Here is a 26,985-nt window from a genome sequence, read left to right on the forward strand (position 1 = left end):
GTAACGAAACACGGGAAAACTTTATTTAAAATTGCACTGTACACACTCGGCCTCTTCCGAAACGGGGGCAGTATCAACTAGCTCGTTCTGTGAAAATACCTCAACGTCACTTGAATCTTTTTTGGGAATTAACGACTTCTTAAAATGAATAATGATAATAATAGTAAATAAATAACACTGTCGTGAAAATGTGAACAGGACCTTTCCCACTTCCGGCTCAAAACAACATGGCATCGGTTGACTTGGAGTTTCATCTTCCGCATTTTTCCCTCTACTGCTTTTAAATACTGTACACGAATTCAAACAGATTATTTTTTAATTGCAACAAGGACGATATCTAACCAGGTAAGAACAATATTATTGGGCGTTTGTTTAACTTTATTGAAAGTATTTTACTTGTGTTGAACTCTCATTTACCACGAGATTGACACATTTAAGATGGTATAAAAGGTAATAATGTGTACAATTTCAAAGGGTAATTGATTTGCATGAGACGAGTATTATCATACAGATCTTTTGAGACGATTGTAGTGATAAGTATATCGCTATTCAGCGCGACTGATAAACACAACGCCAACATCCACAAGTACTGAAGTCAGCATTTGTCGCTTTGATAATTGCCTTGCCCTTGCCTTTGCCTTGTGTGAACGAGAGAAGATTACCAACAACCCTGTTGCTTGTGCTCATTTCATGCTGCCTTTATCCTTACAGCAATCCGATGGTGGCTTCAGCATAGCTGAGACGGATTACTCCGAGGTAAAACAATCATGGAGAAGTTTGGAATGAGTTTTGGGGGCGGTCCCAGCAGGAAGGAGCTTATAGAAACGGTCGAGTCTCAAAAGAAGCAGCTGTCTCAGTACCAGAGCCGGTTTAAGGACGTGGTCCATGCGTACAAGAGTCTGCTGAAGGAAAAAGAGGCCCTGGAGGCTAGTCTGAAAGTCTTGAGCACATCCCCCGATGCGGATGTGAACCAGCAGCTCTGCGAGCGGGCCGCAGTCCTTCAGGATTGTGGGGACGGTGAGGATGCCCTACAAACGAGCAAGGACATGTATGAGGAAGATGCGTCAGAAACCGGAAGCACTAGCGGGTCCGAAGCCGGTGGCATAGGGGCGGAGCAGCAACAGGCCCTGGTTACTCACAACGGAGAAGCCGAACGCAGGAAGGTTCATTTGAAGAACCAACTGGGCACGCTGACCAGCGCGCTGGCCACTGTGACGCAAGAGAAGTCTCGCATGGAGGCCAGCTTCCAGGCCGACAAGCGCCAGCTCAAACAGGAAGTGGACGACCTGCAGGAGCGCCTCAACGCCGCGAGTGCACAGCAGCAGGCCGAGGTCCAAGGCCTCCAGCAGCAGCTGGCGGAGAGCCGCGCTCGCGTTATTACACAGCAGCACGAGCGCGAGCAGGAACAAAGCGACCAGTTGCAGCAGCTGCAGGAGCTGCAGAAGATCCTGCAGCAGGAACGGGACCTGCGACAGGACGCCGAGCTTCGCCTGCACGAGGCTGAGGCCAACTTCCTGGCGGCGGCGCACGCCGTGGACCGCGGGACCGACTTGGAGGCTCTCCTGAAGCAGGCTGGGGAGGAGCGCGACCAGCTGAGGAGGAAACTGCGGGCGGCCGAGGAGAAGCGGGTGGAAGCGGATCCGGGGATGGTGGAGCTGCTACAACAGGAGTTAAGCCAGCTCAAGAAGTGCCTTCAGGACCAGATCCACAACCAGAACCACAAGGTAGGTCTCACATCACCCTAGGCCATAGGTGTCAAACTCCGGTCCTGGGGGGCCGCAGTCCTGCAGGTTTTGGAGGTTTCCCACACAAGCTGATTCCAATCAGCAGGATCGTTATCAGGCTTATGCAGAGCTTGCTGATGAGCTGATCATATATCAGCTGTGTTGGAGAATGGAAACATCCAAAACCTGCAGGACTACGGCCCTCCAGGACCGGAGTTTGACACCTATGCCCTAGGCGAAGGCGGAGGTCCTCTCACATGTTGGAACAGCATGATGTCGGGTATGTGTGTGCAGTTGTGTCAGGAGGTGGCGCGTGCTCATGCGGCAGAGCTCCGGGTGGGTGGTCTGGAGCAGCGCGTGTCTGAACTTTCAGACCTTCTGGGTTCTTGCGAGAAGGCGAGGCAGCAAGAGCAGCAGGTGGCTCAGAGGCTCCGAGAACGGATGACACAATTGGACAAGGAGAACCAAACGCTGGCCTCCAGCAGGTCTGCATACGACCCGGGCCTGGACGACTCTCAACTGGACGTGACAGCCCTGAAGGACAAGTTGGAGAAGGTGAAGAAGCTGCTGCTGGCCGCTCAGAGGAACCCGCATGCCGGGAATCCAAGCGAGCTGGAACCCGTCCAAGACGCCACGTGCCAGGAGGAGCTGCGGCAGCTCAAAGCCGAATTGGAGCGTTACAAGCTTCGAGCAAAGGTATGCCGGAAGGAAATCTTGTACTAGTATGCTCATTGTCTTCACTAGCAGAATGTTTGTTTGCATTCTCATAGGATAATGAGCAAAACTAGTTGAAGTAGAATTTTTACCTCACTAGTAACATGTACTTGTTCAACTAGCATGCCAAAGTAGTGCAGTTAGTGAGGAGGAAAAAAGTACATTGGACCTTCAGCTGTGTAATATATTCCACCGTCTTTCTATGTAGGCGGCATCCAAGAACAACGCTGCCAACGACAGCTGCATGGCCCGCGAGCTAGAGGAGGCTCGCGAGCAGTTGGCCGACCTGAGGGAGAAGTACATCAACTTGCGCGTGGAGAGCGACAAGGCGGCGGCCGCGCACCGCTACCAGCTGCAGCAACAGCAGCAGCACGTGGCGGCGCTGCTGCGCTGCCAGCGGCAGGAAGCCGAGCGCAACCAGGCGGCGCATCGTGACGAGCTGCAGCATCTGGAGGCTGAGCTGCACAAACAGCGAGAGAGGACTGTGGCGCTGCTGGACGAGAAGGACCGGGAGCTGGAGCTCCTGCGAGCTGCGGCGCCCGCTCCCGCCTCGCTCACTCGGAGGCTTTCGGAAGAGGACGTCGGCACCGAGGAGGAACGAGAGGCGGATGCCGTCGGACGAGCTCTGCGACACGCCGCGCCCTCTGAACCCGCGCTGCTTCTGTACGCCGAGCAGCTGGCCCGAAAGGAAGTGGAGGTGGCGGGCCTGAGGCGGCAGAAGCGCCAGCTGGATGACGATGTCCACCGGCTGCATGGCAAACTGGCGGCCAGCGCCCAACGCCACGATGACGAGATGGACGAGCTCCGAGCGAAGCTGGACAAGCTGATCCGCGAGCAGAAGCGCGAGGGTTCCAACGTGGAGTACCTGAAGAACGTCATCTACAAGTTCCTGACGCTGCCGGATGCCAGCGGCAGGCAACAGACGCTCAGCGCCATCCTCAGCATCCTTCACTTCAGTCCGCAGGAGAAACATTCTGTCCTCAGGCAGCAGGGGGCGCCGTGGTGGAGCAGCCACAAAAGATGACCAAGTGGTCACAAACTTGACGTTCAGTCAAACATCTGATTTGTGCAGAATATTTAATGAAGATTATTTTTTATTCAAACATTCCAATAAAAATTAACTTCTCACTGAATCAATGGTGACTCGATCATTTGAATCTCAGTGGTCGCTGGGCCTCATGTGCATGACCTTTTCACTTCACGGTGGCAAGAAGCTCGTAAGCGTCTTAATCGAAGTTCACTGACCCGACACGGTGCTTAACTTTGTGTGTTAAGCACATGTTGCAGGTCTTGCGGCAACGAGCTCATGACAGATGCGATGAACGATTCCAATTTGCTGAAAACATCATCTCGCACCTGCAGCTGCTGCTTTCCAGCTTTCATCTGAAAAGAAGTCACACATCCAAGTGGCTTTCAACTATAAAAAGAAAAAGAAAAATAATCATTGGACACAAACTCACTAATTTCTCTCGTAGCTTCAGAACCAAATCGGCAATCTCCACTTCAGACTTGTCGCGAGTCCATCCCAGCAGGTCCTGAGTGGCACGCCACACGTACGTCACGCGTATGTCAGCGCGGGGACGGGATAGAAAGTGTTGCTGTGGCGACGATTACTCACAGCCTCACAAATAACCTCCAGGTGGAGACTCTCTAGTTTGCGGGTCATCTCTCGGTGACGGTGGCGATACCAGCCGTCGAAATTGGGAGATTTGAAGAACTTCCTGCGAGCAGCGCGTATCGGACGTGAGAGAAACCCAGTCGCCGTCATGACCGGCGACTCGCGACGACGGTCGTACCTGTACAGTCCCGTCCAATCCCCTCGCAGCGCCGAAGTCAGCTGAGGACCACCGCGCTCCAGCACGGACATGAACTCATCCTGACTGAAGGGTCGAATCTGCGGTGGCGTCTGCACAAAGTCCAATATGAGTGCACGCCCAAGATCCGACGTGAATGTCATGCTCGGTGTCGTTTACCTTCCAAGGCGTGACGGACCTCTGCAGCGGCATCAGGCTGGCCATGTAGCGCTCCTGAAAAAGGTCAAGGTCACAATTTTGCCCCTCCTCGACCAAAGACGTCAAATGCCCGACAATCTTACGTCTTAAAGTTGAAGTCAACCATAAACATTTCTAGACAACAATATGTTATATGTGACCTCACTAGTCTAAACATGACATTTTGATTAATATTACTTTTGTGGAATATGAGTTATGAAGAAAAATCCAGCCGTTTTTCTCCATCTCACTTGCCGTCGACTGAAGATGACATAAATGTTGCTCAGGGCTCAGGCAATGACCAATTACAGTGCACCCGTTTTCTGAAGCTGATCTGTGATTGATTGTTACCTGAGACCTGAGCAATATCGACTGCAATATTTGACAAAATGGCCGCCTCTTGAGTCGGCTGGATTTAGCTGCTTAACTCATATTCCACTAGCACAAAATTAACCAGAATACCATACTTAAGAGTATAGGGGCTGCATAGAACATATTATTGTCAAAAAAAATTGGGGGTTGACTTCCCCTTTAAAAGATCGGGCTGTAAGATTATCTTTTTGTTCTGACGGTGTTTTACGAGTGGTTCTCTCCTGATAATTGGGTCCAAAACAGGTCAGCCATCAAATTGCAGTCTTTACCATAAAAGGGCAAGTTAACACAAAGATTTTCCCTCAGCGGCCATTAGCTGTTGACTGAGAATGCCATCAAAGTTGCTCAAATGACAGCCAATCACGGTTCTGCTTCAGAATACAGGTGAGCCGTGATTGGCGATATAGCGGTTTACTGTTATGGCTTCAAGTGGCTGTGAGGTTCTTGTTGTTCTTACCAGTGGGATGATGAAGCTCTGAGTCAGCTCTAAAAAGTGTCTCCTTAAAATGGCGCTCTGTGCCTCGGACGGCCGCCGCCTCTGGATGCCCTGTGTCAACAAAAGGTGCGGCTCTCACACAGGCTCGTGACTTGGCTTCATTTCCAGCTGCGCTTACCTTCAACAGACGTTTGATGAGGACCTTGTCTTTGAGCAAGAAGCTCTTGTAGGCTGTGAACACTCCTGCGCAATCAGCACAGCGGCAATCAACACGCGCTCAAGGAAACGGGTAAACAAAAGATCACTTGCCCACAGACCTGGTTTGGTGTCAAGCGTCTTGAGTTTGGCTACTTTCTTGATCTTGAGCTGCTTGGGGACGTCACCTGACAGGAGATGAGAAAACATGGAGGCGGTTGATCGCGGATCTGCTCGGACGCCACAGTAGATGACCAATGGGATGAAAGCGTGCCATCACCTGACATCTTTGTGTTCTCTCCCAGTCGCAGCACGTGAGGCCAGTTGTGGAATGTCTTGATGAAAAACGGGTTGGTCACACCCAGAATCACATTGGGCCTGAATGAGACAGCACAGCTCAGGTACGAACGGGGAGGCCGACTGGACTCGAGCGGGCGCTCATACTCACGGTGCCTGCGTCCTGGTGGTGTATTCTCGGAATTCGCTGTCGTGGATGGTGAAGTACGGACGGAAATCGCAGCAGAACTTGAGCGGAGCAATGGCGCTGAGGATGCATAGTTACGCAGGTGTCAGCGGTTACCGTGAGAACTACACAGCGTGCCCTTCGATTGGCCATAGGTCAGGCGGAGGCCGGTCCAGGTACCTGACGAGCGCCAAGACGGTTTCCGAGGAGACGGCGGGAGACGGTGCCATGACGACTAAGGGTTCGCCCAGCAACACGAGTTCCCACAACATCTGCAGATGGATCAAGACCGACTGGAAACACCTGCACAGGTCAAAGGTCAGCGGATGACTGGTGTCACCGGTGAAAGCCGAGCAGTCAGACAAGAAACAGGAAGCGAAACTGACCTGAAGAGGTCCAGCTCGTTCACGGAAGGCAGCAGAGTCGGCATTGGTACCACGTTCTGAAGGTTAGCATCACAGATCCAAATTGGTATTGTCATATTTATGAACATGATCAATGTTTTCACATAAATGGGCCCTTCACAGTAATCAGTACCCAAGAAGTAGCTCTGACTTTCAAAAAGAGCCCTCATCTTAATTATTTTGCCCATCTTGTCGTTTTCTTTCTTCCTTCTTTGTTTATATCATGGCAATTTTAGGGCATTTTCAGTACATGAATCATCACGGACTTCAACGAATTAACTCGAATTGATGGCCTCGCACGAACAGAGCCAGACAAAGGCGAAAAGAAAGAAAAAGTGCAAGTGGCAAGTCCTAACAGAGTCCCAATTCAGCTCATCTCCGTCAAGTCAGCTTATTAATGTCGTTTTAGCTGAATCTGCTCTTTTTATAGAAAGACCAAAAAGGTAACAAAACACCTCATCAAGTCTCAAGTCAAGTCCCGAGACTTGAAGTTCCAAATGTAATCCATCTGGGAACACGACGAAGAACGAGATGAGGCCAGTGAGTGAAGGAGAACAAATTTCTGACCTCTTTAAGCGGGGCTTTCACTGGACTTCCCACTTTGTCCTTCTGGCACGGAATTCTGACCTGAGGACAAAAATCAAGTCAGCGAGGGACTTCTAGACTAAAATCTCTTGTGCTGGCCTCACCTGTAAGACCACGCCCATCAGCGGAAGGTTAAAGGTCAGTCCAGCAGCCAGGAAAGGCCATTGGTCTATCTGCTTGCACACTGCACACGAGGAGAAATTTCAGATGGTGGTCGTCGTCAATCATCATCATCAACATTATCATAGGGGGAGATATCACCTGTTTCCAGGCAGGGCTCTGATTTGTGGAAGAAGTCGGGCGCGATGATGTGCAGCAAGGAGTGGAAGAGCTTAACGAATGGAAGCTGCGACACCAGAACCAAAGACTGAAACGCACATTGACAATCGACATATAATGTGACACTCCTTTTTTTAACTACAGGTAGGTGTGCGACGCTACGTCACCTTCTGGAAGTATCCTCGCTTGACCGAGGCGTCCTTGACTTGTCGGAAGTAAACGTAGCCATAGAAATGTGACGCTTCGGACTAAGGAGAGACAAAGTAGACCTTCTGAGTGGCTAATTTTTTTTAATTTCGATCCCTTTTATCCCATATTATTATATATTATTCCTCATCTTTTGTGTCACTTTGTGGGGTCACCTGCAGGGCGGCTGGGGCATCCCTGTTGTAAAGGTCGTTGCTGAGTCGGGATTGTCTGCGACCCACAGATTGACGCATCCTGAAACTGAACTGAGTGTCCCCAATGCATCCTGGGAAACAAAGACCCTCGTCATAATCATCATCATCCATTTTATTTCAAGGTGCATTTACACAGGATGGAGAGGCAATGTGACAAGGTGCAGATTGGAATGAGATGATGGCATTTACCCGAGTACGAGTCCGGGAAGGAAAGGTAGCACAGGCTGCTTTTCTGAAGGCCAAAACAATCAGTTGGCAAAACAAGACCTCCTTCAAGAAGAACTTGACTGAAATTGACTTACCTCTTTCTCGGTTAACTTAACGTCAGGAGGGTAAACCAGCTGCAAAGAAAACAAATAATTTCATTTATCACCTTTACCAACAAAACCAAGAATTACATTCACCGTTTGCCTAGTTTCATTGCCTACAAATTACGAGTACCGGTCATGTTAAAGATGCTAAGCTAACAGCCCGAACCTCGATGGCTTGTCCGAGCTCCAGGTCAAAGGTGACTACACACGCGCACTCTAGCCATGATGAGAAGCGGGCCCACGGACGCCGAATGTCCACATCTTCGTCGTCCAGCGGGTTCATGACGACCGAGCCAGCGAGCGAGTCCAGTCTGCGAGACTCCTAAGCAAAGGCGGACGGTTCGTGGCCACGGCGGGGCGTCTCCTACTGGTGACAACCCCTAACTACAACAACAGTGCCAACGCGCTTTCGCTTTTTATTTGCATATTTGTCATCGAGAACCGGAAACGCTCCAAAATGTTTCCAGTTCGTTCTTCTGAATTGTTTCTAAAGCCCAACACAACGTTGTACCAAAAATATTTAAGAACAAAATCCTGTTCTTTGTCTTCTACGTTTTTCACCCAAAATCTAAACTCTTCTTCTTTTCCTTTGGGCTTTTCGTCACAGGAAACTGTGTACATCATGGCAATGGAGAGAAATCGTCCCTCAAATGCAAAATCAAAACTGTTAGTGTTTATCTATTTCACAAAAACAGTGCCGTAACCTTTTTTATTTTCACCATTGAATACACGCAACATGTTATTTTGTTTAAAGGTCTTTGCTTTTATATGATCTATAACAGTACTTGTATATATTTATTTATTTTGCAGCTATATTGTCATGTTTTACTCTGAAAAGTCGCCCGGCGGATGTCGGCGCTGTGTCTTCCGCCCTATAATAAAGCGGGTTCTGCTTCTAGTGAGTCCACTTTCCGCGTACAGAAGGCGGACAAAGTAGTACCCATCCAGCATGTCTGCAGATCCGTCCTCGTTCGCGTCCGCAGCCAAGTGCGTAAGCCGCCACCTCAACTTGAGCCTGCATGTCGACTTCGACACTCGCGTGATCCAAGGGAAGGTGGCACTGACTGTGGAGGTCCTGGAGGAGCGCTTCTCGTCGCTGGTAACGTCACGTCGCGTCGCGTCATTTGAGCCCCCCAGGAACTCGGCTGGTGGTGTTAGCCTCTCGGCTAGCCACGACACCAGTTATTAATGCAAGATAAGAGTTTATCAGCCTGAACTTTGACTGGCAGGTTGACTTGGATTTTCATGCAAGGTTATTTGGGAGAAACTTGAGTACTCAAAAGCGTTGAAAGACATTTTTCAAACATACAGTGCTCTTCGATGAGGGGGTAAAAATAATAAAAAAAAAGTTCAAATGTGTAAAATAATGTTAATAAATAAATCACTCGTTTAAAAAAATGTTCTTTACAGTTGATTAACTAATATTTCATAAACTATTCAATATATTTCAATTTTTTTACGTTACTGTTTTCATTTACAATATTTAATTTACTTAAAGTACGAAAAATGTTTCAAATGTAAGGAAAAGCTGTTCGAATAATGGATGGTGGACATACTGTATATTGTATGATTTTTTTCCCCACTTAATTATAATAAACTGACAATTTAATACAACATTTTTACATTTGTCTTTCCTTCATTTACAATACTTAGATGAGCCAAATTATTACATGACAGTAATTGATTCAAAAAATAAGTGTACTTTGCCCCCATTTTAAACTATGATTGAATGACTTTTTTTTTTTTTAACGCAATGCGTCACTAAAGAGGTGACACATCATCAGGTGCTTTGTCAGTGCAGCAGTTTCTTTATTTAAATTTTTTTTTAAATATGCTGCAGACTTTGGACACCAGAGACCTGAAGATCATCTCTGTCAGCGCCAACGGCCAGGCGGCCCTCTTTACTATGGGCCCTAAACACACCTTCAAGGGGACGCCGCTGAAGATCACGCTGCCGTTTGACCTTTCTAGGTGAGCCCTCCCGTCTGTCGAATGAATCAATCGCATGGCGACTGTTGACCGCGTTCAACCGATCAGAGGGCAGCACGTGATCGTGGAGGTGACTTACGAGACGTCGCCCTCTGCGCCCGCGCTGCAGTGGCTCACGCCCCAACAGACAGCGGGAAAGAAACATCCGTACCTCTTCAGTCAGTGCCAGGTGAGCCGCGGGCCGTTAACTGTTGCTCCATCGTGCTGACTGCTTGCTTCACTTAAATGTCACATCTCCTCTTGCGACTTAACCGCCATCTCGCTTCTTCCTTTGTGGACAAATGTTATGATGAGGAAATCCTTTTTTTTTGCCATTTCCAGGCCCATCACTGCAGGAGTATGCTGCCTTGTCAGGACAGTCCGGCCATCAAACACACGTACTACGCTCAGGTCAGTATCCTTGCGCGCGCACACATGCAGCTAGAGATCAAACGGATGTTGAGAGACAGAGAGACAAGCAGACATATCCAGAGAGAGACTGAGACAGACAGACGAGAGACAGACCAAGCAGAGGTGACCATGTGTGTGTGTGTGTGTGTGTGTGTGTGTGTCCCTGGCAGGTTTCCGTCCCCAAAGACTTGGTGGCAGCCATGAGCGCACTGCGAGACGGTCAGGACGTGGACCCTCAGGACGCCAATCGCATCATCTATCGCTTCAGACAGAACGTATGCCAACAAGTCCACAACACTACTATTGTTATTTTTAGGATTATGATGATTAATATTACGATCTACTGCTGCAGACAGAACAAAGATGACATCGCTCAATATTATTACAGTGGGGCCTTGAGTATTGAGTTCCCAAAAAATTCTGTGACAATGCACATACTGTATCTCAAATTACCTTTTTTTCATTGAAATCAATACCCTTCGTCTGTTGTAGCTTCCCCATATAGTTTTACATTAACGGGGGCCCAATGGCCCTGATACATGACTGTGTCGGGCCATCTGAAGTTCACTGACGCTGACCCGACTTGGCCAGTATAAATTTTGTAAATAAATATGATGAAATAAACCCATTCTTTCCATTTTAATAGTCAATATTTTGAGTTGTTTTCACTTAAATTGATCAATTATCATTGATCCTTTTACCATGCTACGCAAATGTTTTTGCGCGTCTGGTTGAATCTTTCCATAAGGAATGGCTTGAACAGAAAAAAAACACAAAACATGCAAAAAACAAAAAAGGAACTTAGCAAGTCATGTTTTCTAAAATAATACCGCATAAAGCTGCTAAATTATTTTAAATCATGAACATCCAGGGCCAGTGCTGGTTCTGACAGGGCCACCACCCAAAAAGGCCAAATGCTCGATTATAAATAATAAATAAAGAGCCAGTTTGTGCGTCTGGCCGCTAGGGGGCAGTATAAAAAATACAATAGAGGAAAATATACGTAATGATCACAAATTATTAGTCTGCTCTCTGCTGCATAAGTAGTCATTTTTCACAAAAGATAAAGTGAAAAAAGTTGCTGCTCAGTTGTTTAAATAAGCCTTCTGTAACAATCCCGATGCGCGTTTCATCGTGTTAGCTTTTGGCTAGCAGCCAGGCCCAAAAACACTGTTAGGATGTTGTTTGTCAGTTTCACCCTTTCATCTTTGATCAAAGAGCTGGAAGACTTTGGAAATAATTAATCATTCAATAGCTGCTAAGCCAAGCTTATTGTCATCTGAGTCGGGTTAGACACTCAAATTTCTGCTCGCTAAACAAAACAAACTGGCTGAGTAACAGCTCCTATCTCAATAAAGTGCTCACTGAATATACCACTGTATTGTGATGTGATTGTTGTGCTTTTCCCTGTGAGCGCAGGTGGCCATGCCATCTTACCTGATTGCCTTGGTGGTGGGCGCTCTGGAGAGCAGGTATGTTGTAGTCCTGGTCCTGGTGTCGGTCCGGGCTCACCCGCAGCAGACTTGTGACGCGTGCTTCTTTCAGGCAGATCGGGCCCCGGTCCAAAGTCTGGTCTGAGGCGGAGTACGTGGATCGAGCAGCGTTTGAGTTCTCTGAGGTGCGTTATCCACGCGCCACTCACACGCGAGTCACGGCACCGTTAAGTGTCATCGTGCTTGTCAGACGGAGGCCATGTTGAAGACGGCAGAGGACCTGGCTGGACCGTATGTTTGGGGGCACTATGACATTTTGGTCCTGCCGCCATCTTTTCCCTACGGCGGCATGGAAAATCCTTGCCTCACCTTCGCCACGCCCACGCTGCTGGTGAGCATGCACACACACACACACACACACTTTGTTGTTTCTTTTTTTTTATACGTTAACGTTCTGCCTTGCGCCCTCAGGCTGGAGACAAGTCTCTGTCCAACGTAAGTCTGTCACGTCTCATCAAGTCCTCGTTACCGTGCAAACATGTTGACGTCATCCTCTTCCTGTCAGGTGATCGCTCACGAGATATCGCACAGCTGGACGGGGAACCTGGTGACCAATAAGACCTGGGAGCACTTTTGGTAATTCGCTCACACGCTCACTTTGACTTCACTCACCTCACAGGTTTTGCGTTTGTGCACACGCAGGCTGAACGAGGGTCACACGGTGTACCTGGAGAGGATGATCGGCAGGCGTCTGGAGGGGGAACCCTTCCGCCAGTTCAAGGCAATGGGCGGCTGGAAGGACCTGCAGGACTCCGTGAACACCTTTGGAGCCAAAAACCCTCTGACCAACCTGGTCCCGAGTCTGCAGGACGTGGACCCGGACGACGCCTTCTCCTCCGTCCCGTATGAGAAAGGTTTCGCTCTTCTGTACCACCTGGAGGAACTCCTGGGGGGTCCCGGTAATTCACGCCCCACTGGCGCACGTCCCACCCACTGTCCTTGTGGACATCTTCTGAGTTGTCCCGTTTGTATCATTTAGAAGTCTTTATGGGCTTCGTCAAGTCGTACATCCAGATGTTCGCCTACAGGAGCGTCAGCACAGACCAGTGGAAGGACTTCCTTTTCACATACTTCAAAGATAAAGTGAGGCATACACCAAAGGGTTAGGGTGGGGTGTCTTTACAGTCCAAGATCCACTGGACAGCTGATGTTTGTATCTCAGGTGGATGTTCTGAACAAAGTGGACTGGAATGCGTGGATGTTCACACCTGGAATGCCGCCGGTCAAACCGCTGTGAGGCCCAATCAGGTTTTGAGGCAAGTGCTCAACATCCGACGATTGACCGACGGGTTCTCGCTTTTCCTTTCAGCTACGACACCACCCTCGCCGACGCCTGCATCGCTCTTTGTCACAGATGGGTCCAGGTGAGACTTGACTGTCTCCCTCCTTCCTTCCTTAGTGCGGGTCTGAACCCTGGCCTGGTTCCCTTTGCAGGCCAAAGACCAAGACCTGAGTGGCTTCAGCAGGTCGGATGTGGATAAGTTGTCGTCCCACCAGCTCGTCGAGTTCTTGTCTCTTCTTCTCCAGGAGGTAAAACTTCAATCTTAATCATATTCCCAATCCGATTCCAACATCAGTATTTATTCGGGCTCGGCTTTGGGCGCTTGCTACTCGCTGCTGGCCTCCCACCAAGTGCTGACCAGGCCGCTTCAGAGATCAGACAAGATTGGCCTTTTCAGAGTAGTACTGCTGTCAGGAGGTCAAAAGCCAAGCAAACTTCAGCCAAGTCCAACTGAACCAAACCTTTATGGGGCCTGAAAAGTAATCTGATTTGGAATTTTGTCCCTCTCAAAAATAATGAAAACTTCAAATGTCTTGAAAATCCACCAGACCAATTACGTTCATAATTGTTGACTGAAGTACACAACATATTCTACTGCTCGTCAGGAAAATGTATCCAATTGGCCTATTCAAGTCGAGTTTTTCGAGCAAGTGATGCCGTTTGAAACATCACGGCCATTTTAGTTAGCTTGTGCCTCAGGTCGCCTCTCCTACGGTCGTCTTCTTTTCAGGAGGCACTTCCTTTGAGCCACGTAAAGAAGATGCAGGAGGTGTATGATCTCAAGGCCTGTCTGAACTCAGAGGTCCGCTTCAGGTGGGTATAGTTTCCCGCACATCCGCCCCCGGTGCGAGCCGGCGCGTAATTAGCCGCTCTATGTCAAGGTGGCTGCGACTGTGCGTGCGGTCCCGCTGGGAGGAGTCTGTCCCCGCGGCGCTCCAGATGGCGACCGAGCAGGGCAGGATGAAATTCACGCGGCCGCTCTTCAGGTATGGAGAGCGTTCTTTTCAGTGTGACGCTTCAGTCTGACGACATCTCGCTTTGCTCCGACAGGGAGGTCTTTAACTTTGAAAAGCACCGAGAGGAAGCCGTGCAAGTGTTCCTGGCTCATCGGGCCGCCATGCACCCGGTGACCTCCGGACTGGTCGCCAAAGACCTGAAGGTGTCAGCGGACCAGTAGGACACAGACTGGCACATCCGTCATCAACAACCAATCACGACGCAGAAGAACAAATAAAATGTTTTCATGTGAAATGTGCAGCTTTCTTCATTTCCATAAGCGCATGTTGTAACATGAAGTCAGGCTGCAAGTTTTTGTGGGGATGACAATACAAGTTGGAAAAAGTTTTGGACAGCCAAGCAATAAAGACACATTTTAATGGTAAAAATGGCTGCTGTTGGTATCTGATGAGCAGTTCAAGTTGGCACGTTCACAACATCCATTCGTCCCTTTTCTACATCGCTACTTCCTCATTAGCATCACAGACCAGCTGGAGCCAATCCCAGCTGACTTTTGGGTGAGAGGCGGGGTCACCAGCCAGATCAGAAGACCGGGTTTTTCATTCAGGAACTTTGATTTCAGCTCCTTGTAACAAGTCAGCTAACTGCTGTGAGTTTTCCAGGGTAGGTAGCATGCTAGAAAGCGGTTAGCACATCTGCTTCCCACTTCCAAGGTTCAGGGTTCAAATCTGGGCTCTGGCCTTAATGTTTGAATTATACGTCAGCGGCATGAACACTTGAGTGCTGGCAGATTCTGAGGGCTGCTAAAACAAATGGGACGGCAGCCTGTATTTTGAGCACCCAATGAGTGGTGTGAATGCTTGTTTGTCTCTCAATTGGCAGGCGACCAGTCCCAGGTGTTTGGCTGGGATTGGCTCTTGATGAGGAAACGCGCTACAGAAAAGGGGTGAATGGCATTTTAGAAGAACGAACATTTGAGGTCACCTCGCACATCCTGATGTTGGTTTGAATGCAGGTCTTCAGAATGCCGTATCACTACAGTAAGACTCATCAAGTCCAGTCCTGTCCAAACATGACGGCCTTGAGCTTTTGGTCTTGCTGGCAGCCTTGAAGTCGCAGCTCCTCCAGCAGAGGAACTAAAGCTTTTCTGCGCTCAACCACCTCCAGCATCTCCTCCAGGATCCTGCGCTCCTTCACCAGCTCCTCCTCGCCCTTCAGGCGGTCTGCCGCCAGGAAGTCAACAAACGCGGTTCAGTTTGACAAATTGACAAGCATCGTTAGCGACAAAACTAGGTGGACGCACGCATCATTTGTCTGTCCCGATCTGCCATAAATGCTAGGAAAGGGTTAGTGTGTATTAAATATTTCTTACAATATTTCTTTCTTGTGGATTTTCACTTACTGCGGCGGTGAGTCTGGAAGGGGTTTACAGTATATCGCTTGCATTGGGCCCAAACCTTGTAACTCCAAAATTCACTCACTTCTCAGGAGACCCTCAAAACAGCATGTTTATTTAACTGTTAACATTATATCATCAAAAAAAGGAAACCATTTTTTGTTATTTGTCCTTATTTGTTGAGCCATTAAATCCCCAAAATCGGTATCACGATCTCAACCGTGGTTTGACCTGACCTCTCTCTCGAGTTGCGTGTTGCTTTTTATGTCATCCACCAAGGTTGAAAAAAGGAGCGTGCGTGATTGGATCAAGTAAGTAAGGAGTAGAAAGGTACAGATAACCGTCTTTAAAAGTAGGGAGGCAAGGTCAAGGATTGGCGTCCTCCATTGCCTTCCCTGGACAATTCAAAGTTACACGAAGAAATGAATTGTGCGGAACCCGCGTGCCAACTCACCGTCGAGTGTCATTCTTTCTCGAAGCTCTTGTTGGAGTCCGCTCTGTTGGTCTTCCAGCTGCAGCTCTCGTGCGCTGAAGCCACAAAAGTTCACAGGTCAAACACCCACTGGTCTGCCAAATGCGTCGGCCGGGGTCGAGGGTCACATACAAAATGGTGAGCTCGGACTCGTATCGAACCAGGACATTTTTCTGCTGGACCAACTGGAACCAAAGCTGCATGAGGCTTGTTTTCTCGTCACCGCACGCTCCTGCACGCACACACACACACGGCATCATGAAGTCATTAGATGCTCCTTTCACTTTGCTATGGGAAGGGATTATAATCTGCTCATCATGCCTTCGTCTCATTACTTCCACTCCCCTCAGCCAATTGGTTTTCTCCATTCGCTGGTGTGCCTTATTGTCACATTAGTCTGTTTATATGTATATGTGTATGATATGTGTACATTGTATGTAGCAGAGGTGGGAGTAAGTCATTTACGTGCAAGGGTTCAGGAAGTCTCCAGTTGAAACCGGAAAGTTTCAAGCAAGTCCCAAGTGGAAATCAAACAAGTAATGCGGAGTGCCCAAGAAATTTCAAGCCAGTCAGGTCAAGTCGTTCGTCAGAAGTCAAGTCCTAATTTGTTGCTCAGTCACAACATATATTCGTACATTAGCACATTTGTACTTCCCCTATGTACTTGCGTCACAAGTTACAAAATGCAGACTTTCAGATGAAAAGGGGAACGACTTGCTAAGTCAGGCACTTTCAGCCGAGGTCAAGTTAAAAAGTCGGCCACTTAAGTCTGACTCCAATTGCCTGCCTCTGCTAATTGGGTTGTGGGTTAAAAATGTGTGTATGAAGCAGTACTACCATGTTCTCCTCTCAGACTTCTCTCCAGCGCGACTCCTCTGGCCTCCAGACGTCGCTGCTCCTCCTCCACCAGCTGCAGCTGTCTTTGGATCAGCTGACACAAAAAAAAAAACTTTATTGGTCAGGCTTCACGCTACAAAGTGTGAGCCGGTCTGTGCTGGGAATTCTCATTCTCATTCCCTGCTCCCTAATCAGCCGATATGCATGTTTACACCATGGACCAAGATGGTTCCATAAAATGTCCACTCTAAATCCCTTTGTAGTGACTCGGGAGTCACGAGTGAGTGAATGATCGCCAACGCAGCGACTGCATTCATAATCATTTATCAATCATTCCAGAATTTGAAATCGCTACGAAGGGATTTCTTCATAGCGGACTGTATCATTGAGTGTTGTCTCCATGGCAACGAGACGATGTGTTGGCCTGACCCTTCAAAAAAGGATACATACTCGCGTATACACAAATACAAAACCCAATCCGATCAATCAATGCCTTAAAGCTGACTGTATTTGACAAAATGAATACAAATAAAGTACTTTGTGTCAATCCGTGATGTGGTCTTTTCGTTCGAAGATATTTCTCGTGAATTTGCCTCTCCCCTAACACAAACAACACCCGGAAGTGGAAAATCCTTGCATTATGAGATCGGTTGTTCACTCCTGTTCACGGTGCATTGTGGGACTCATTGAGATCACTATATAGTCTAGGGATAACCTCTACACATTCCGACAGTACTACAAAATGGCTGACTCCCTATCCAGTGGATGCTTAGATCATAACTAGTCGTCAGACTCACCTGAGCTTGGTGCAGCCTCTTGAGTTCCCGCTGCTTGGCCCGTCTGCGGCTGCTCTTTTGAAGCTGACGGCGTCTCCTGGGGTGCGGGCGCTCACCCCGCCGTCCTGTTTGCGAAAATGGCGCTTCCGTGCAGAACAGGCTCTCTGTCACGCTGAGGCTGGACGGCTCCTTGGGGTGGACCAGGACGCCCACCACCTCGGTGGCGCAGGACGAGCGGCCGTCCGAGTCCGGATGAGGACCTCGCCTTGGAAAACGTTCCCGCAAAAACTGAAAAGGAGATTTTGTGAGCTTTGGTGAACGATGACGACGCTCGCTCGTTCTCCCGGTGACCACGCCTGCTTCTTACCTTGATGGGAAACGTTCGCTTGAAGGCCAGCGCATGAGGAACGTACGCGGGCTGAGAAAAATGAAACATCAACATCTGAGAAAGGTTCAACACGAAGACGGGTTCAAGGCTTCAGGAACACGTGCAAGCAAATCAAGCGAAGTATACCTGCACCGTTGCGTCCGGCTCTTTGACGGAAAGTCTCTCTAACTGAGCCGTGATGTCGATTGTCTCCAAACGTAGCTGCGAGCACAAATTTCATCATTGAACATCTAAACTATTTTTTTTATTTTTATGACTCTTACGTTGTTTCTAGGTTCCAATGAGCATCTGTGCTGTGCGGTTGACCAGCTCGCGTCGCGTTCGTCCATCACACGGATGCCAGGGGGTGGTTCTGCTCGGGAAAAACAAAGAGGATCGGCAACTACGACTGTGACATCATAGCATTGACATTGTCGACTACAAGCATGATGTCATGGTGCCATCGTCAACCACAGGAATGATGACAGTGCTGACATCGTCACCATCAACTACGCCAACAACATCATAGTGCTGACATCAACTGCAACCATGACGATCATGTGTGACATCATAGCTGTGACGACCAACGACTATAAAAACAGCCGTGACATCATAGTCAGCCAGTCAAGGTGTGAGTGATGACATCCTACCTTGTCGGCCAGCATTTTTCCTCTTGTCCCTGTTTCTGGAAAACATGGCCTTCCAGAGAGCCCTGGCCCCGCCTCCTTCCGCTTGACAGAAGGGCGGAGCTTTGATATGTTGGTGACGCCCCCTGACTTCTTCTGGCCCCAACCCCTCAACACAGTCCTCTTGCAGTGGGAGGAGCTTCTTTAGAGAGAGGTCATCCAAAGATGGCCAAGCTCCTCCCATCGAAGACGTGTCCTTGATGATGACGGGCTCGCTGTTTGGAGCTTCTTTCTCATAACAGGAGGGGGAACAGAGAGAGGAGGTGGAGTCGACCTTCGTGACGAAAGAGGCGGTGGAGGGAGTGTTGTGGAGGGGCGGAGTCTCTGATGACGTAACTTCACTCGTGTCTGCTGAGAGCAGCCATTGCTTGAATAATTATTAATGATGACAACTCAATGGCGGAGCAAACATTTGAGCACTGACCGTCACTGGATTCTTCCTCACTGATTGCCTCATCTTCCTCTTCATCGTACTCCTCTTCCTCACAGCCTATCAGCTGCAGGTGGTGCTGTAGCTCCTCATCCCATGCAGCTTTAGACGTCTGCATGGCCAAACTCTGCGCCTCCGCCTCAGACTCTGAACTAAACACAGAGTGTGTGATTGTTAGTTCATTACCGACCCCTTCACCCCCCGAAGAGTGAAAGTGATCAGACACCTGGAAGTCTGCTCCTCTTTTTCTGTGTTCAGGTTGAAACATGTCAAGATCTCCTCGGAGATCTCCTGCGCCTCCGCTTGGCCTGCTTTGTCGTTCTCCAGCTCGATTCGCTCCCGTGTCACTGAAAAAACTGCACACACAGGGAGTTTTGCAAGGTGTGTTGGAGCGTCATGTGACATCAGCTCACCTGACAAACGACGCTCTGTTGCCAAGGAGACCAGAGAGTCTGCCATGGAGACTTGAGAGTCTACAGATGACAGCAGTGACGTCTGCAGAGACCACAGGTAAATATCATCATCATCATCATCATCATCATTGTCCCCGAGACGTCCCATGGTGCTGGGAAACTTAAACTATATAGCGTCTAAATGTCCTGTCATAAGTCAAGGCGCAACTCAACACACGCTTACACAAGATGTCCGCTGAGCCGTCACTCTGTCACATAACATCATTTGATTCATCTTCTCCGCGGACGGACTGGCACAAGCGGTCGACTCGCAGTTCTGAGGACACGAAAACTTCCCTGAGTGATGAAGAAAAAAAAAACATAGGCTAATCAGGATCAGTGCAGCATTTGTTGGATGCCATTCAAACAGGTCATGTGATTGGCTGTAATGCGTTATGATGATTGGCTGAGCGGAGGGGTTACACCCTGGATTGGTCGTCAGCCAATCGCAGGACAAAAAAACTTCAACATTTATCAAGAAAATCTTTGGCACATTTTGACAGTTTTAAGACCAAATTATTCAATTTAAGATTATTTTAAGTAATTTTTCCATGTTGGAGGTACATCTGTCTGGTTAGATACATTGCACCTGCTGTATCTGTATCTGCTGTTTATTTTGTTTTGAAAATACTCACAATACTTTGTAATGTTTATATATTTGTTTATCTATGTGATTTTATTTGTTATTCTTGCACTACAATTTTTTCTGTACATTGCTGTACAAAAATGAGCCAGATGACAATTTTATAAGTAATGCATAGTAATAGACTAGTTTATTTTGTTACTTTAAAAAAACTTCGATTTTCAAATTTATCTTTAGAATGTAAAATAAAGTAAATCAAGCGCAGCCCAATCCGCTCTTGTAGCTGAATTGGGAAAAAAAGACATGTCCGACTGACAAATGAATAATAATAATAAACAACACACACACTCACACAACGCAATCAGTTTATCGCAGGAGCGCGAATGATCAACAATCATCAAATAGAGAGCCCTAAAATCTTATTTTGCTTGGCGAACCGTGGAGTTGTAGGCCGCGCATAGTGTGCGTGCGTACTCACCACTGACGGCGTGGAATCGGTAGGCGGCAATTCTGAGCGTGCTGCCACACATGTGGCACGCAAAGCAGCTACGGTGAAAGAAAAGACCTTCGGCGCTCAGACGCTCCATCACGTAAACTTTTTCGTGGCAGAAGAAACACACATCGCTGGCACACGCCGTCTGGACACACACAGGCGCACACACACACTCCTCTTGTTGAGCATCAACGGAGGCCTGCTTCATTTCCGGAACTCTGCGAGCAGATCGATGTCCTCCTACTGGATCTTCGCGGTCGGCCACAAGCTGAGCGTTGACTTCCTGGTTGAAGCAATTGTTCAGCTGCTGGGTCCGCTTGCTCTGACGTGAAAACATGACAAAATGCAAACACAGACATAAACACAGAATGATACACAATGTGACGTACACAAACATTACCATACCAGTGTGACGTCAGAAGAGGAAGAGTTGTGTCCCAGTTTGGCCTGCAGCAGGTCGGCCATCAAACGCACTCGCGAGCCGGGAGCCTTCACGATGACATCATCATGTACCGTGTCCCCTGACTGAACATGAAAAAAGAAGACTTTTGTTTGCATCATGTGATATCATATGTAGCTCGAATTATCGTCTTGGTGCTGTCCACTCCTTGTCCTGATATTCTCCTTTAGAAAAAACACACAAACGCTTGAAGGTGTCGCTGCCATAAGCTCATCCGGAAACGCACCAAAAACGAAAAAGACGATATCCGGATACCTTTGACCTTTTTTGAAATGACAGGTTGAGTCCAAGTCTGCTGAGGAGGGAGACCGGGGTCACCAGGGCTGCTCTGACCTCTGAACTCTGGGACAGCGACCCTGAAGGCAACACACAAGCACACTGGCCAACCGTCTACAGAGATGGGAAACATTCAAGTACAAATGCGCCCTTGCAGCCATTTTCGATATCTATACTTGACTTCATAATGTCTTTTTCTGATCACGTTTTGACTTTCACTCCCTATTTTTTGAACACATGAACTTTCAACTGCTGACTTTGATATTGATTGGTTGCCATCTTGCATAATTTACTTAAGGTGCAAAAAAAGAGCGACAGCAGTCCATTTCAGGTTTGCTACCTCTTTCCTTTTCTTTTTTTTTTGGGGTCTCACCCGAAGAGGGCGGGGCATCTCGGAGCAGCTGGTGAAGCTGGCTGAGGTACATGACCATAGACAGCGCGTCAGGATCCCCCGCTGATGTCATCTCTTCCGCCGTCATCAGAGGGGAAATTCCCAATTCTCGCTCGCACACGTCAAACGCCAAACGAACATTTTCTTCCTCCGCCGCCGGGTTCAGTGAGTCAAAGTCTCTGGGGACACACAACGGCAGCTGCTAATGCAAGATCGCAGGTCATTGTTTCTCTATTTTTTTCGTTGTTTTTTAGTAAGGCAAACAGGGAAGTCCAAACTCTACTGGGAGACAAAAAAAGAGGCGGAGAAGGTACTTAACCAAACTCCAGTATCACCCCCACCCCCGAGTAAAACCGAGTATGTCTGTATGCTGTATATACGCATTGCTTCATGTGTGTTCCAGTAGCACTAGTTTGGTTTGAATTTATGCTAACATTTATGCTCATTTCTGTTAGCACCTCTTTGGCTTTTCACATTAAGTTAGCATTAAACTTGTAGGCTTTCATTAAAAAATATATTTTTGTGTGTTAAAATATGCCATATGAATTCTCTCTTGTTTGAATGTGAGACTTAGAAAACACTGTGTTTCCCGTGAAATGAAAAAGAAAACCGAAACAACTTCTGCTCACTGCGACCTGAGTGAGGGCAAATGGAAAAATCAGTGCTTTGCTTGTTTCCGTACATGAGTTTGGGTCTGTAGTGGTGAAGTAGTGCGCACAGCGCCAAGCCGCTCTTCCACGATGTTGTCAGGTCGCTGACGGCGACGCCGGGGTAACCTCCAGTCTGCTCCAAACACCACGCCAGAAGCTGATTGGACTCGGACAGCGACTCTTATTGGAGCCACAAACACAACAGTCACACCAATCCACTTTAAGAGGACATACGCAAATCATGTCAAGACTGGTCCGCTCACCTCGACTCCATGGCGACGCTTCAATTAAGTCACCAATTTCTGTCTCTTGTCCTGCCTTTTCGCCCGTGTCAACCAAGTGACTCACCTGGACAGGAAGTAGATAACCTCAACCCCTTTGCACACTTTATTTTTGTATTTATTTATTTATTGAAGTACTTGATCAGGTGTGACGCTCAGACAGATGTTGACGTATCGACTGGACGGGTCCAAGGAGTACAAAGAAAAGTTCTTCTGCATGTTTTCTGGTGTGGTCTGAGCCAACAAACGATACACACTCTCTCTGGACACAGACGAAAAGATGGACAAATGTGTGGTCGCCACCAAGAAAGATAGACGGACAGGTGGTCAGACAGACAGGACACCTCTCAGCAAGAAGGTCCAGAAGAAAATCTCCTTGGCACCATCGACAAATCATCCAAGACGCATCAAGTGCGGCCAGGAAGCCGCGAGCGACACCTGTTCCCATTGGCCAGAAGGGCTGCATTTAGATAGACAGACAGACAGGTCATTCACCTGACCCCCAAAGGTGAGGAGCCCACTCGGCGTGCGTGGCCGACCTCCAGCAAGCTGTCCCCCACCAGCGTGACGAGCAGCTGGTGTCCTCGGCGCCTCCAGACCATGGCGGCGTTCTCCGACGCGTACATGGACGTGAAGTCGATCATGGCCACGTCCGGGCGACCGTAGTGGTTGATGGCGAAGTCCAGAGATGGAAGCTGCCGATTGGTGGAGAAGTCGGCGGCTGTGCGGGCAAAAGCCTGCAAAGCTTTCTGGTCCACGTTATTCCGAGAGAGAAGCAGCTCCGTGTCTGCAAAATCCTGCCAAATAAAAAATATTTTTGAAATAGGGTCCACAGTTAACTATAGGCTTATAATTAGCATAATTTCTTGTGAAATATGAGTTATTTTGGTGGCTATTTTTCTAACCCGGAAGTAAGATAAGCATTTTAACGTGTATAAAAACTCAATAAAGTTGATTCTGCATGATATGGAACCCTGTTCTTGCAAGAAGATTCTCCCCTGCAAGGGTTCCAGGGCCAAAGGGAAGAAGCTAACTTCTTAAACAGACGATCATGAAGAAGTTCACCTGTAAAATGACTCTTTTGTTCAGCAGGCTGTGTTTCTTGGCCGTCATGACAAAGTAGTGCGTGTCGTCCTTATAGTACACCAAGTTCTCCAGGTCAATGCCTGAAACATCCATACATGGGGACGCTCTCCAAACAGTCCAAGTGATCATAACAACAACAATGATAATGATAATCAAGTCAAGGGTTGACGCCGGGATTTTAAGGTATTTTCGCAAATGGCGGTCGACCAACACGTTCATTGTGTATCAATAAAACAACCATCATTTGGTCAAGTGGGAGTTTGCCTCAACAAATGCGGCAAAATTAAAAGATGTTCAATTCAGACGACAGTGCGCTGTGATGACCTTTGGGACACAGCTTGCATCTGGCCCTTCATCCAAAACCAGGCAAAATCTTTGAGGCAGCTTTCCAAACTTTCCCTCGACTCTCCGACTGACCTCGCTTACCAACAATTGAAGCCCACAGAACATTTAATGGAAGCCAAAGTTTTTACCGGTTTCCTGTCGGAGGTCCTGGAAGAACTTCTGGTTGAAGATGGACGCCACGCCGCTGATCTCCTGCACTTTGGCCTCGGCGCGTGTGTTTCGGTTTTTGAAATTGGCTGTGATGGCGATGGCCAGTTTCCCGCGGAATTCTTTACGACGAAAACCTGTGGGGACACGTCGGCGCTTCCAGGAGAATGTTTGGACAGCACTGGTCATCATGCTATCATCATCAACGCACCAGGCAAGGTGTTCCTGTGACCATCTGCTCCCACGATGACGTCAAACTGCAACTGATTGACAATGTGAGACTTTGGCCACGCCTCCATTGTCCAGCCCACTTCTGGACAGACATGGGACAGGAAGATGGAGAGAGACACACAAAGAGGTAGACAGGTAGAGCCAAATGGTCAGACTTGGAGACCAACAGATGATGCGCGTTTGTCTCACTGCGTAGTTGTTGGTCATAAGGCGGCTCCACCACACGCTTAAACTCCACGTTGACGTGAACTTCGACCCCGAGCAACAGCGCCACCTTGAGCAGAACCAGCTGAAGTTGACGAATACCTATGGACGGCAAACAGCTAACGGCAAAGTACGGCCACCGGGGGGCGCCGACGAAAAGGCGGCGTGCTCACTTATGTGGTCTATGGAGCCGACGCAGAACTTTCCGTAGAACTTCTTTGCGCCGAGTCCGCGGAGGTCATGGATGGTGAAAGGCCAGAGGTGGAGCACGTTGTTCCTGGAAAAGGCGTCCCTCTTCTCCAGGACCACCACACGAGCGCCCAGGAAGCTCAATTCCACCGCCGTGCGCAGGCCGCAGGGCCCCGCCCCGATCACGGCACACTGACCAATCGCAGGACACCAAAGTCATGACAAAACACGGGATGACCCCACCCTGCATTTCTGACATACGGCCACTTTAGTGTTACTTCAGATTTTCTGTTCTCGTCTTCAGATGAGGGACAGAGAGAAGGTCCCCAACTAATTGCCAGTGAGTTTATCCCACGCCATAGAAAGAATATCTGCTTATGTGCAGGGCCAAGGTGGGAGTTTCAGGACTCAGATCAGCCCGCTTTAGTTCACAACATTTTAATGACAATATCCTAATTTGACCCTTATTAGTGAATCATTCTAAAGTAGCTTGCCATTCTCTCTAATGATATTTGTATTGTATTTGATAAAATATCTAATTCACAATCAGTGCTTATTTGAATAAGTATGCAAACATTGATAAATAGTTCAAACGGACAAAAAGTGACTAATCGGCAAGTACACTTAACATGGGAGGACATTTAACACTGCGCTTCCTATCAGTGCTCTTATTTTGAAAAACCCATTCACACCACTTTCAGTGCACTACCTACACTAACTTCACAATTGCCACAAGCAACAGTAATCGGAGGAGGCTTTCTAATCTAGCTTTATTACTGCTACAACAAGTAACACTTGTGACACGGTTATGCCTCTTAAATGTGTTATTCTGTACAGACAGAGTCTATTATAGTTGCAGTGTTGTCGTTTGTAGTCATTCATTATATTATTGCTACTTTTGGCAATAAATTCTTGTGACTTGGTGCCACCCTTAGTAACAAAGGTAGGCACTCAGTGCTATACAACATAATGGCCTGCCTGGTGTATTTTTTTTATGACAAGGTGATGATAGTTAGATTCAAGTGACATGGATGTATTATTTTTGCTGAATTCAAAATGGATACGCGAGGAGGAGTAGCAGCAGCCTTAAGGGCTTGCTTGTATGGGGATGCTGCTCCATGTGTTGAAATGTTACAAACAGAATTATTGTAACATCTTACCACTTCCTGTCAATCCATGGAGTTTTATTACCTGTCCGGTTTATGTCAATAATAATTTATTTTGGCTTTTGCTTATTTGTTTTATGAAATGCTAATTTGTCTCATGCAATGTGTTTCAGTTTGTAATATTGTTTTACCTTTCCTGGCCACTGTAGTAAAAAAATATAAATAAATACAAATTGTTTTTTTTTAATTTTATTTTAAAATATGGTCCATCCATGGCACGTGGGTCTAGAAACTATCCCGTGTGATAAAGGGGAGATTGTAACTAGGTTGATTTGTGTAAACAACTGCACATGTGTTTGACTTTGGGCTTGTGGGACTTGCTGTACTTGTCAGACATACCGTAGCATTGCTGCAGGCTCGGTTCTGCAGGTATTCCTGCTGGGAAGCCCGGCGGTCCAGTTTGGTCCACAACGCGTTGGCCTTCCAGTAAGTCAGGCGCCGCTTGATGGTCCGGTAAAGCAGATGCTCGCTGCGGCGCCAATCCGCGTCCAGGTCCATGTTCAGGTGCTCGCACAGTTGGCGGAAGGAATGCAGCGCTGCCCTGCAGGTGGACGCTGAAACAAACTCATCAAACAACTCCTGAGCTTTTTCCGGGTGGGCCTCGTTTCCCATGGCAACGCTGACGACGAGAAAGAACCATGGAAGGCGAGTACTGCGATGATGATGATGAAGTGTTTACATCAAAACATGACAGGAAGTGACGACTTCTTCCTGTTTGGGTGAAGGCACACCGGCGACGTGCTGGATGACATCCACAAGCTGTCTTCAAACCTTTTAAAAGCATTTTTACAGAAATGTAGGCATTTTTCCCCCCAAAAAAGCACCTTTCAAAAGTGAAAAACACACAAATGTCAAGAAAGAAATGTACTCACATCTCCGCGGCTGCTTGTGAACATCTCTAAATCCACTCTAATCACACACGCGCACGCTGAGGTCAGTGTACAGACTGCTGTAATCTGTCTGAGTAAACGAGCTTAAATTGAGCTGCAGGCTGTCTTCGTCTTCCCGGTCAACTTGTGCAACAGCAGCACCTCCTCAGGATGGACTCTGCTGCAGCACCGCTCATTCTTGGGTGTTAAAA

The 26,985-nt window shown here is 48.0% G+C and overlaps 4 protein-coding genes across 5 annotated transcripts; 2 read left to right on the forward strand and 2 right to left on the reverse strand.

The window, feature by feature from the left end:
* The first annotated feature begins 20 nt into the window (after positions 1-20).
* gcc1 (GRIP and coiled-coil domain containing 1) lies at positions 21-3,571 on the forward strand. The gene is made up of 4 exons (XM_086060100.1): positions 21-345; positions 712-1,724; positions 2,019-2,420; positions 2,647-3,571. Exons 2-4 carry the CDS (start codon positions 768-770, stop codon positions 3,460-3,462), a joined length of 2,175 nt encoding a protein of 724 aa, XP_085916226.1. The 5' UTR covers positions 21-345; positions 712-767; the 3' UTR covers positions 3,463-3,571.
* Positions 3,499-14,246, reverse strand: dennd6b (DENN/MADD domain containing 6B). Its single transcript, XM_086060103.1, has 20 exons — positions 8,042-14,246; positions 7,867-7,905; positions 7,754-7,796; positions 7,526-7,635; positions 7,331-7,411; positions 7,146-7,251; positions 6,989-7,068; positions 6,867-6,926; positions 6,282-6,337; positions 6,076-6,198; positions 5,881-5,976; positions 5,713-5,810; positions 5,555-5,620; positions 5,416-5,480; positions 5,259-5,348; positions 4,412-4,465; positions 4,235-4,344; positions 4,057-4,159; positions 3,899-3,973; positions 3,499-3,821 (listed from the first exon to the last, which is right to left on the reverse strand). Exons 1-20 carry the CDS (start codon positions 8,156-8,158, stop codon positions 3,696-3,698), a joined length of 1,698 nt encoding a protein of 565 aa, XP_085916229.1. The 5' UTR covers positions 8,159-14,246; the 3' UTR covers positions 3,499-3,695.
* On the forward strand, positions 8,716-14,280 carry lta4h (leukotriene A4 hydrolase). Its single transcript, XM_086060101.1, has 18 exons — positions 8,716-8,974; positions 9,716-9,846; positions 9,913-10,033; positions 10,186-10,254; positions 10,425-10,529; positions 11,674-11,726; positions 11,800-11,872; positions 11,938-12,078; positions 12,159-12,182; positions 12,253-12,323; positions 12,390-12,646; positions 12,727-12,830; positions 12,910-12,980; positions 13,057-13,111; positions 13,182-13,277; positions 13,760-13,842; positions 13,911-14,015; positions 14,080-14,280. Exons 1-18 carry the CDS (start codon positions 8,825-8,827, stop codon positions 14,204-14,206), a joined length of 1,836 nt encoding a protein of 611 aa, XP_085916227.1. The 5' UTR covers positions 8,716-8,824; the 3' UTR covers positions 14,207-14,280.
* A 106-nt stretch (positions 14,281-14,386) lies between these two features.
* On the reverse strand, positions 14,387-26,924 carry LOC147159743 (protein-methionine sulfoxide oxidase mical3b-like). Of its 2 annotated transcripts, XM_086060096.1 has the most exons (30): positions 26,777-26,924; positions 26,244-26,675; positions 24,723-24,930; positions 24,535-24,651; positions 24,326-24,427; positions 24,096-24,251; positions 23,602-23,702; positions 23,076-23,333; positions 22,881-22,996; positions 22,675-22,798; positions 22,519-22,603; positions 22,288-22,435; positions 21,588-21,784; positions 21,194-21,294; positions 20,884-21,003; positions 20,723-20,800; positions 20,464-20,623; positions 19,587-19,699; positions 19,364-19,445; positions 19,177-19,306; positions 18,945-19,102; positions 18,485-18,868; positions 18,119-18,207; positions 17,982-18,056; positions 17,835-17,885; positions 17,489-17,755; positions 16,692-16,785; positions 15,987-16,086; positions 15,837-15,910; positions 14,387-15,209 (listed from the first exon to the last, which is right to left on the reverse strand). In XM_086060096.1, the coding sequence occupies exons 2-30, from the start codon at positions 26,514-26,516 to the stop codon at positions 15,037-15,039; spliced, it is 4,134 nt and encodes a 1,377-aa protein (XP_085916222.1). In that variant the 5' UTR covers positions 26,517-26,675; positions 26,777-26,924; the 3' UTR covers positions 14,387-15,036. The 2 variants fall into 2 exon arrangements, with proteins under 2 accessions (XP_085916222.1, XP_085916221.1); XM_086060095.1 differs by having other exon boundaries at positions 18,485-18,871; positions 20,464-20,800.
* Between the last annotated feature and the right edge of the window lie 61 nt (positions 26,925-26,985).

This window comes from Leptonotus elevatus, chromosome 17, assembly GCF_054856555.1.
Source record: "Leptonotus elevatus isolate MCC_2025b chromosome 17, RoL_Lele_1.0, whole genome shotgun sequence".
NCBI lineage: Eukaryota > Metazoa > Chordata > Actinopteri > Syngnathiformes > Syngnathidae > Leptonotus > Leptonotus elevatus.

Coding starts and splice junctions, on each gene's coding strand:
- gcc1 (XM_086060100.1), top strand. CDS start 768: ATGGAGAAGTTTGGAATGAGTTTTGGGGGCGGTCCCAGCAGGAAGGAG. Junction 1,725..2,018: donor TCCACAACCAGAACCACAAG/GTAGGTCTCACA, acceptor ATGTGTGTGCAG/TTGTGTCAGGAGGTGGCGCG. Junction 2,421..2,646: donor GTTACAAGCTTCGAGCAAAG/GTATGCCGGAAG, acceptor CTTTCTATGTAG/GCGGCATCCAAGAACAACGC.
- dennd6b (XM_086060103.1), bottom strand. CDS start 8,158: ATGAACCCGCTGGACGACGAAGATGTGGACATTCGGCGTCCGTGGGCC. Junction 7,906..8,041: donor AGCTCGGACAAGCCATCGAG/GTTCGGGCTGTT, acceptor TTTTCTTTGCAG/CTGGTTTACCCTCCTGACGT. Junction 4,345..4,411: donor GGTCCGTCACGCCTTGGAAG/GTAAACGACACC, acceptor GACTTTGTGCAG/ACGCCACCGCAGATTCGACC.
- lta4h (XM_086060101.1), top strand. CDS start 8,825: ATGTCTGCAGATCCGTCCTCGTTCGCGTCCGCAGCCAAGTGCGTAAGC. Junction 10,034..10,185: donor ACCTCTTCAGTCAGTGCCAG/GTGAGCCGCGGG, acceptor TGCCATTTCCAG/GCCCATCACTGCAGGAGTAT. Junction 11,873..11,937: donor CAGCGTTTGAGTTCTCTGAG/GTGCGTTATCCA, acceptor CGTGCTTGTCAG/ACGGAGGCCATGTTGAAGAC.
- LOC147159743 (XM_086060095.1), bottom strand. CDS start 26,516: ATGGGAAACGAGGCCCACCCGGAAAAAGCTCAGGAGTTGTTTGATGAG. Junction 17,756..17,834: donor AGCGAACGTTTCCCATCAAG/GTAAGAAGCAGG, acceptor TCTCCTTTTCAG/TTTTTGCGGGAACGTTTTCC. Junction 16,087..16,691: donor AAGTCTGAGAGGAGAACATG/GTAGTACTGCTT, acceptor GTGTGCGTGCAG/GAGCGTGCGGTGACGAGAAA.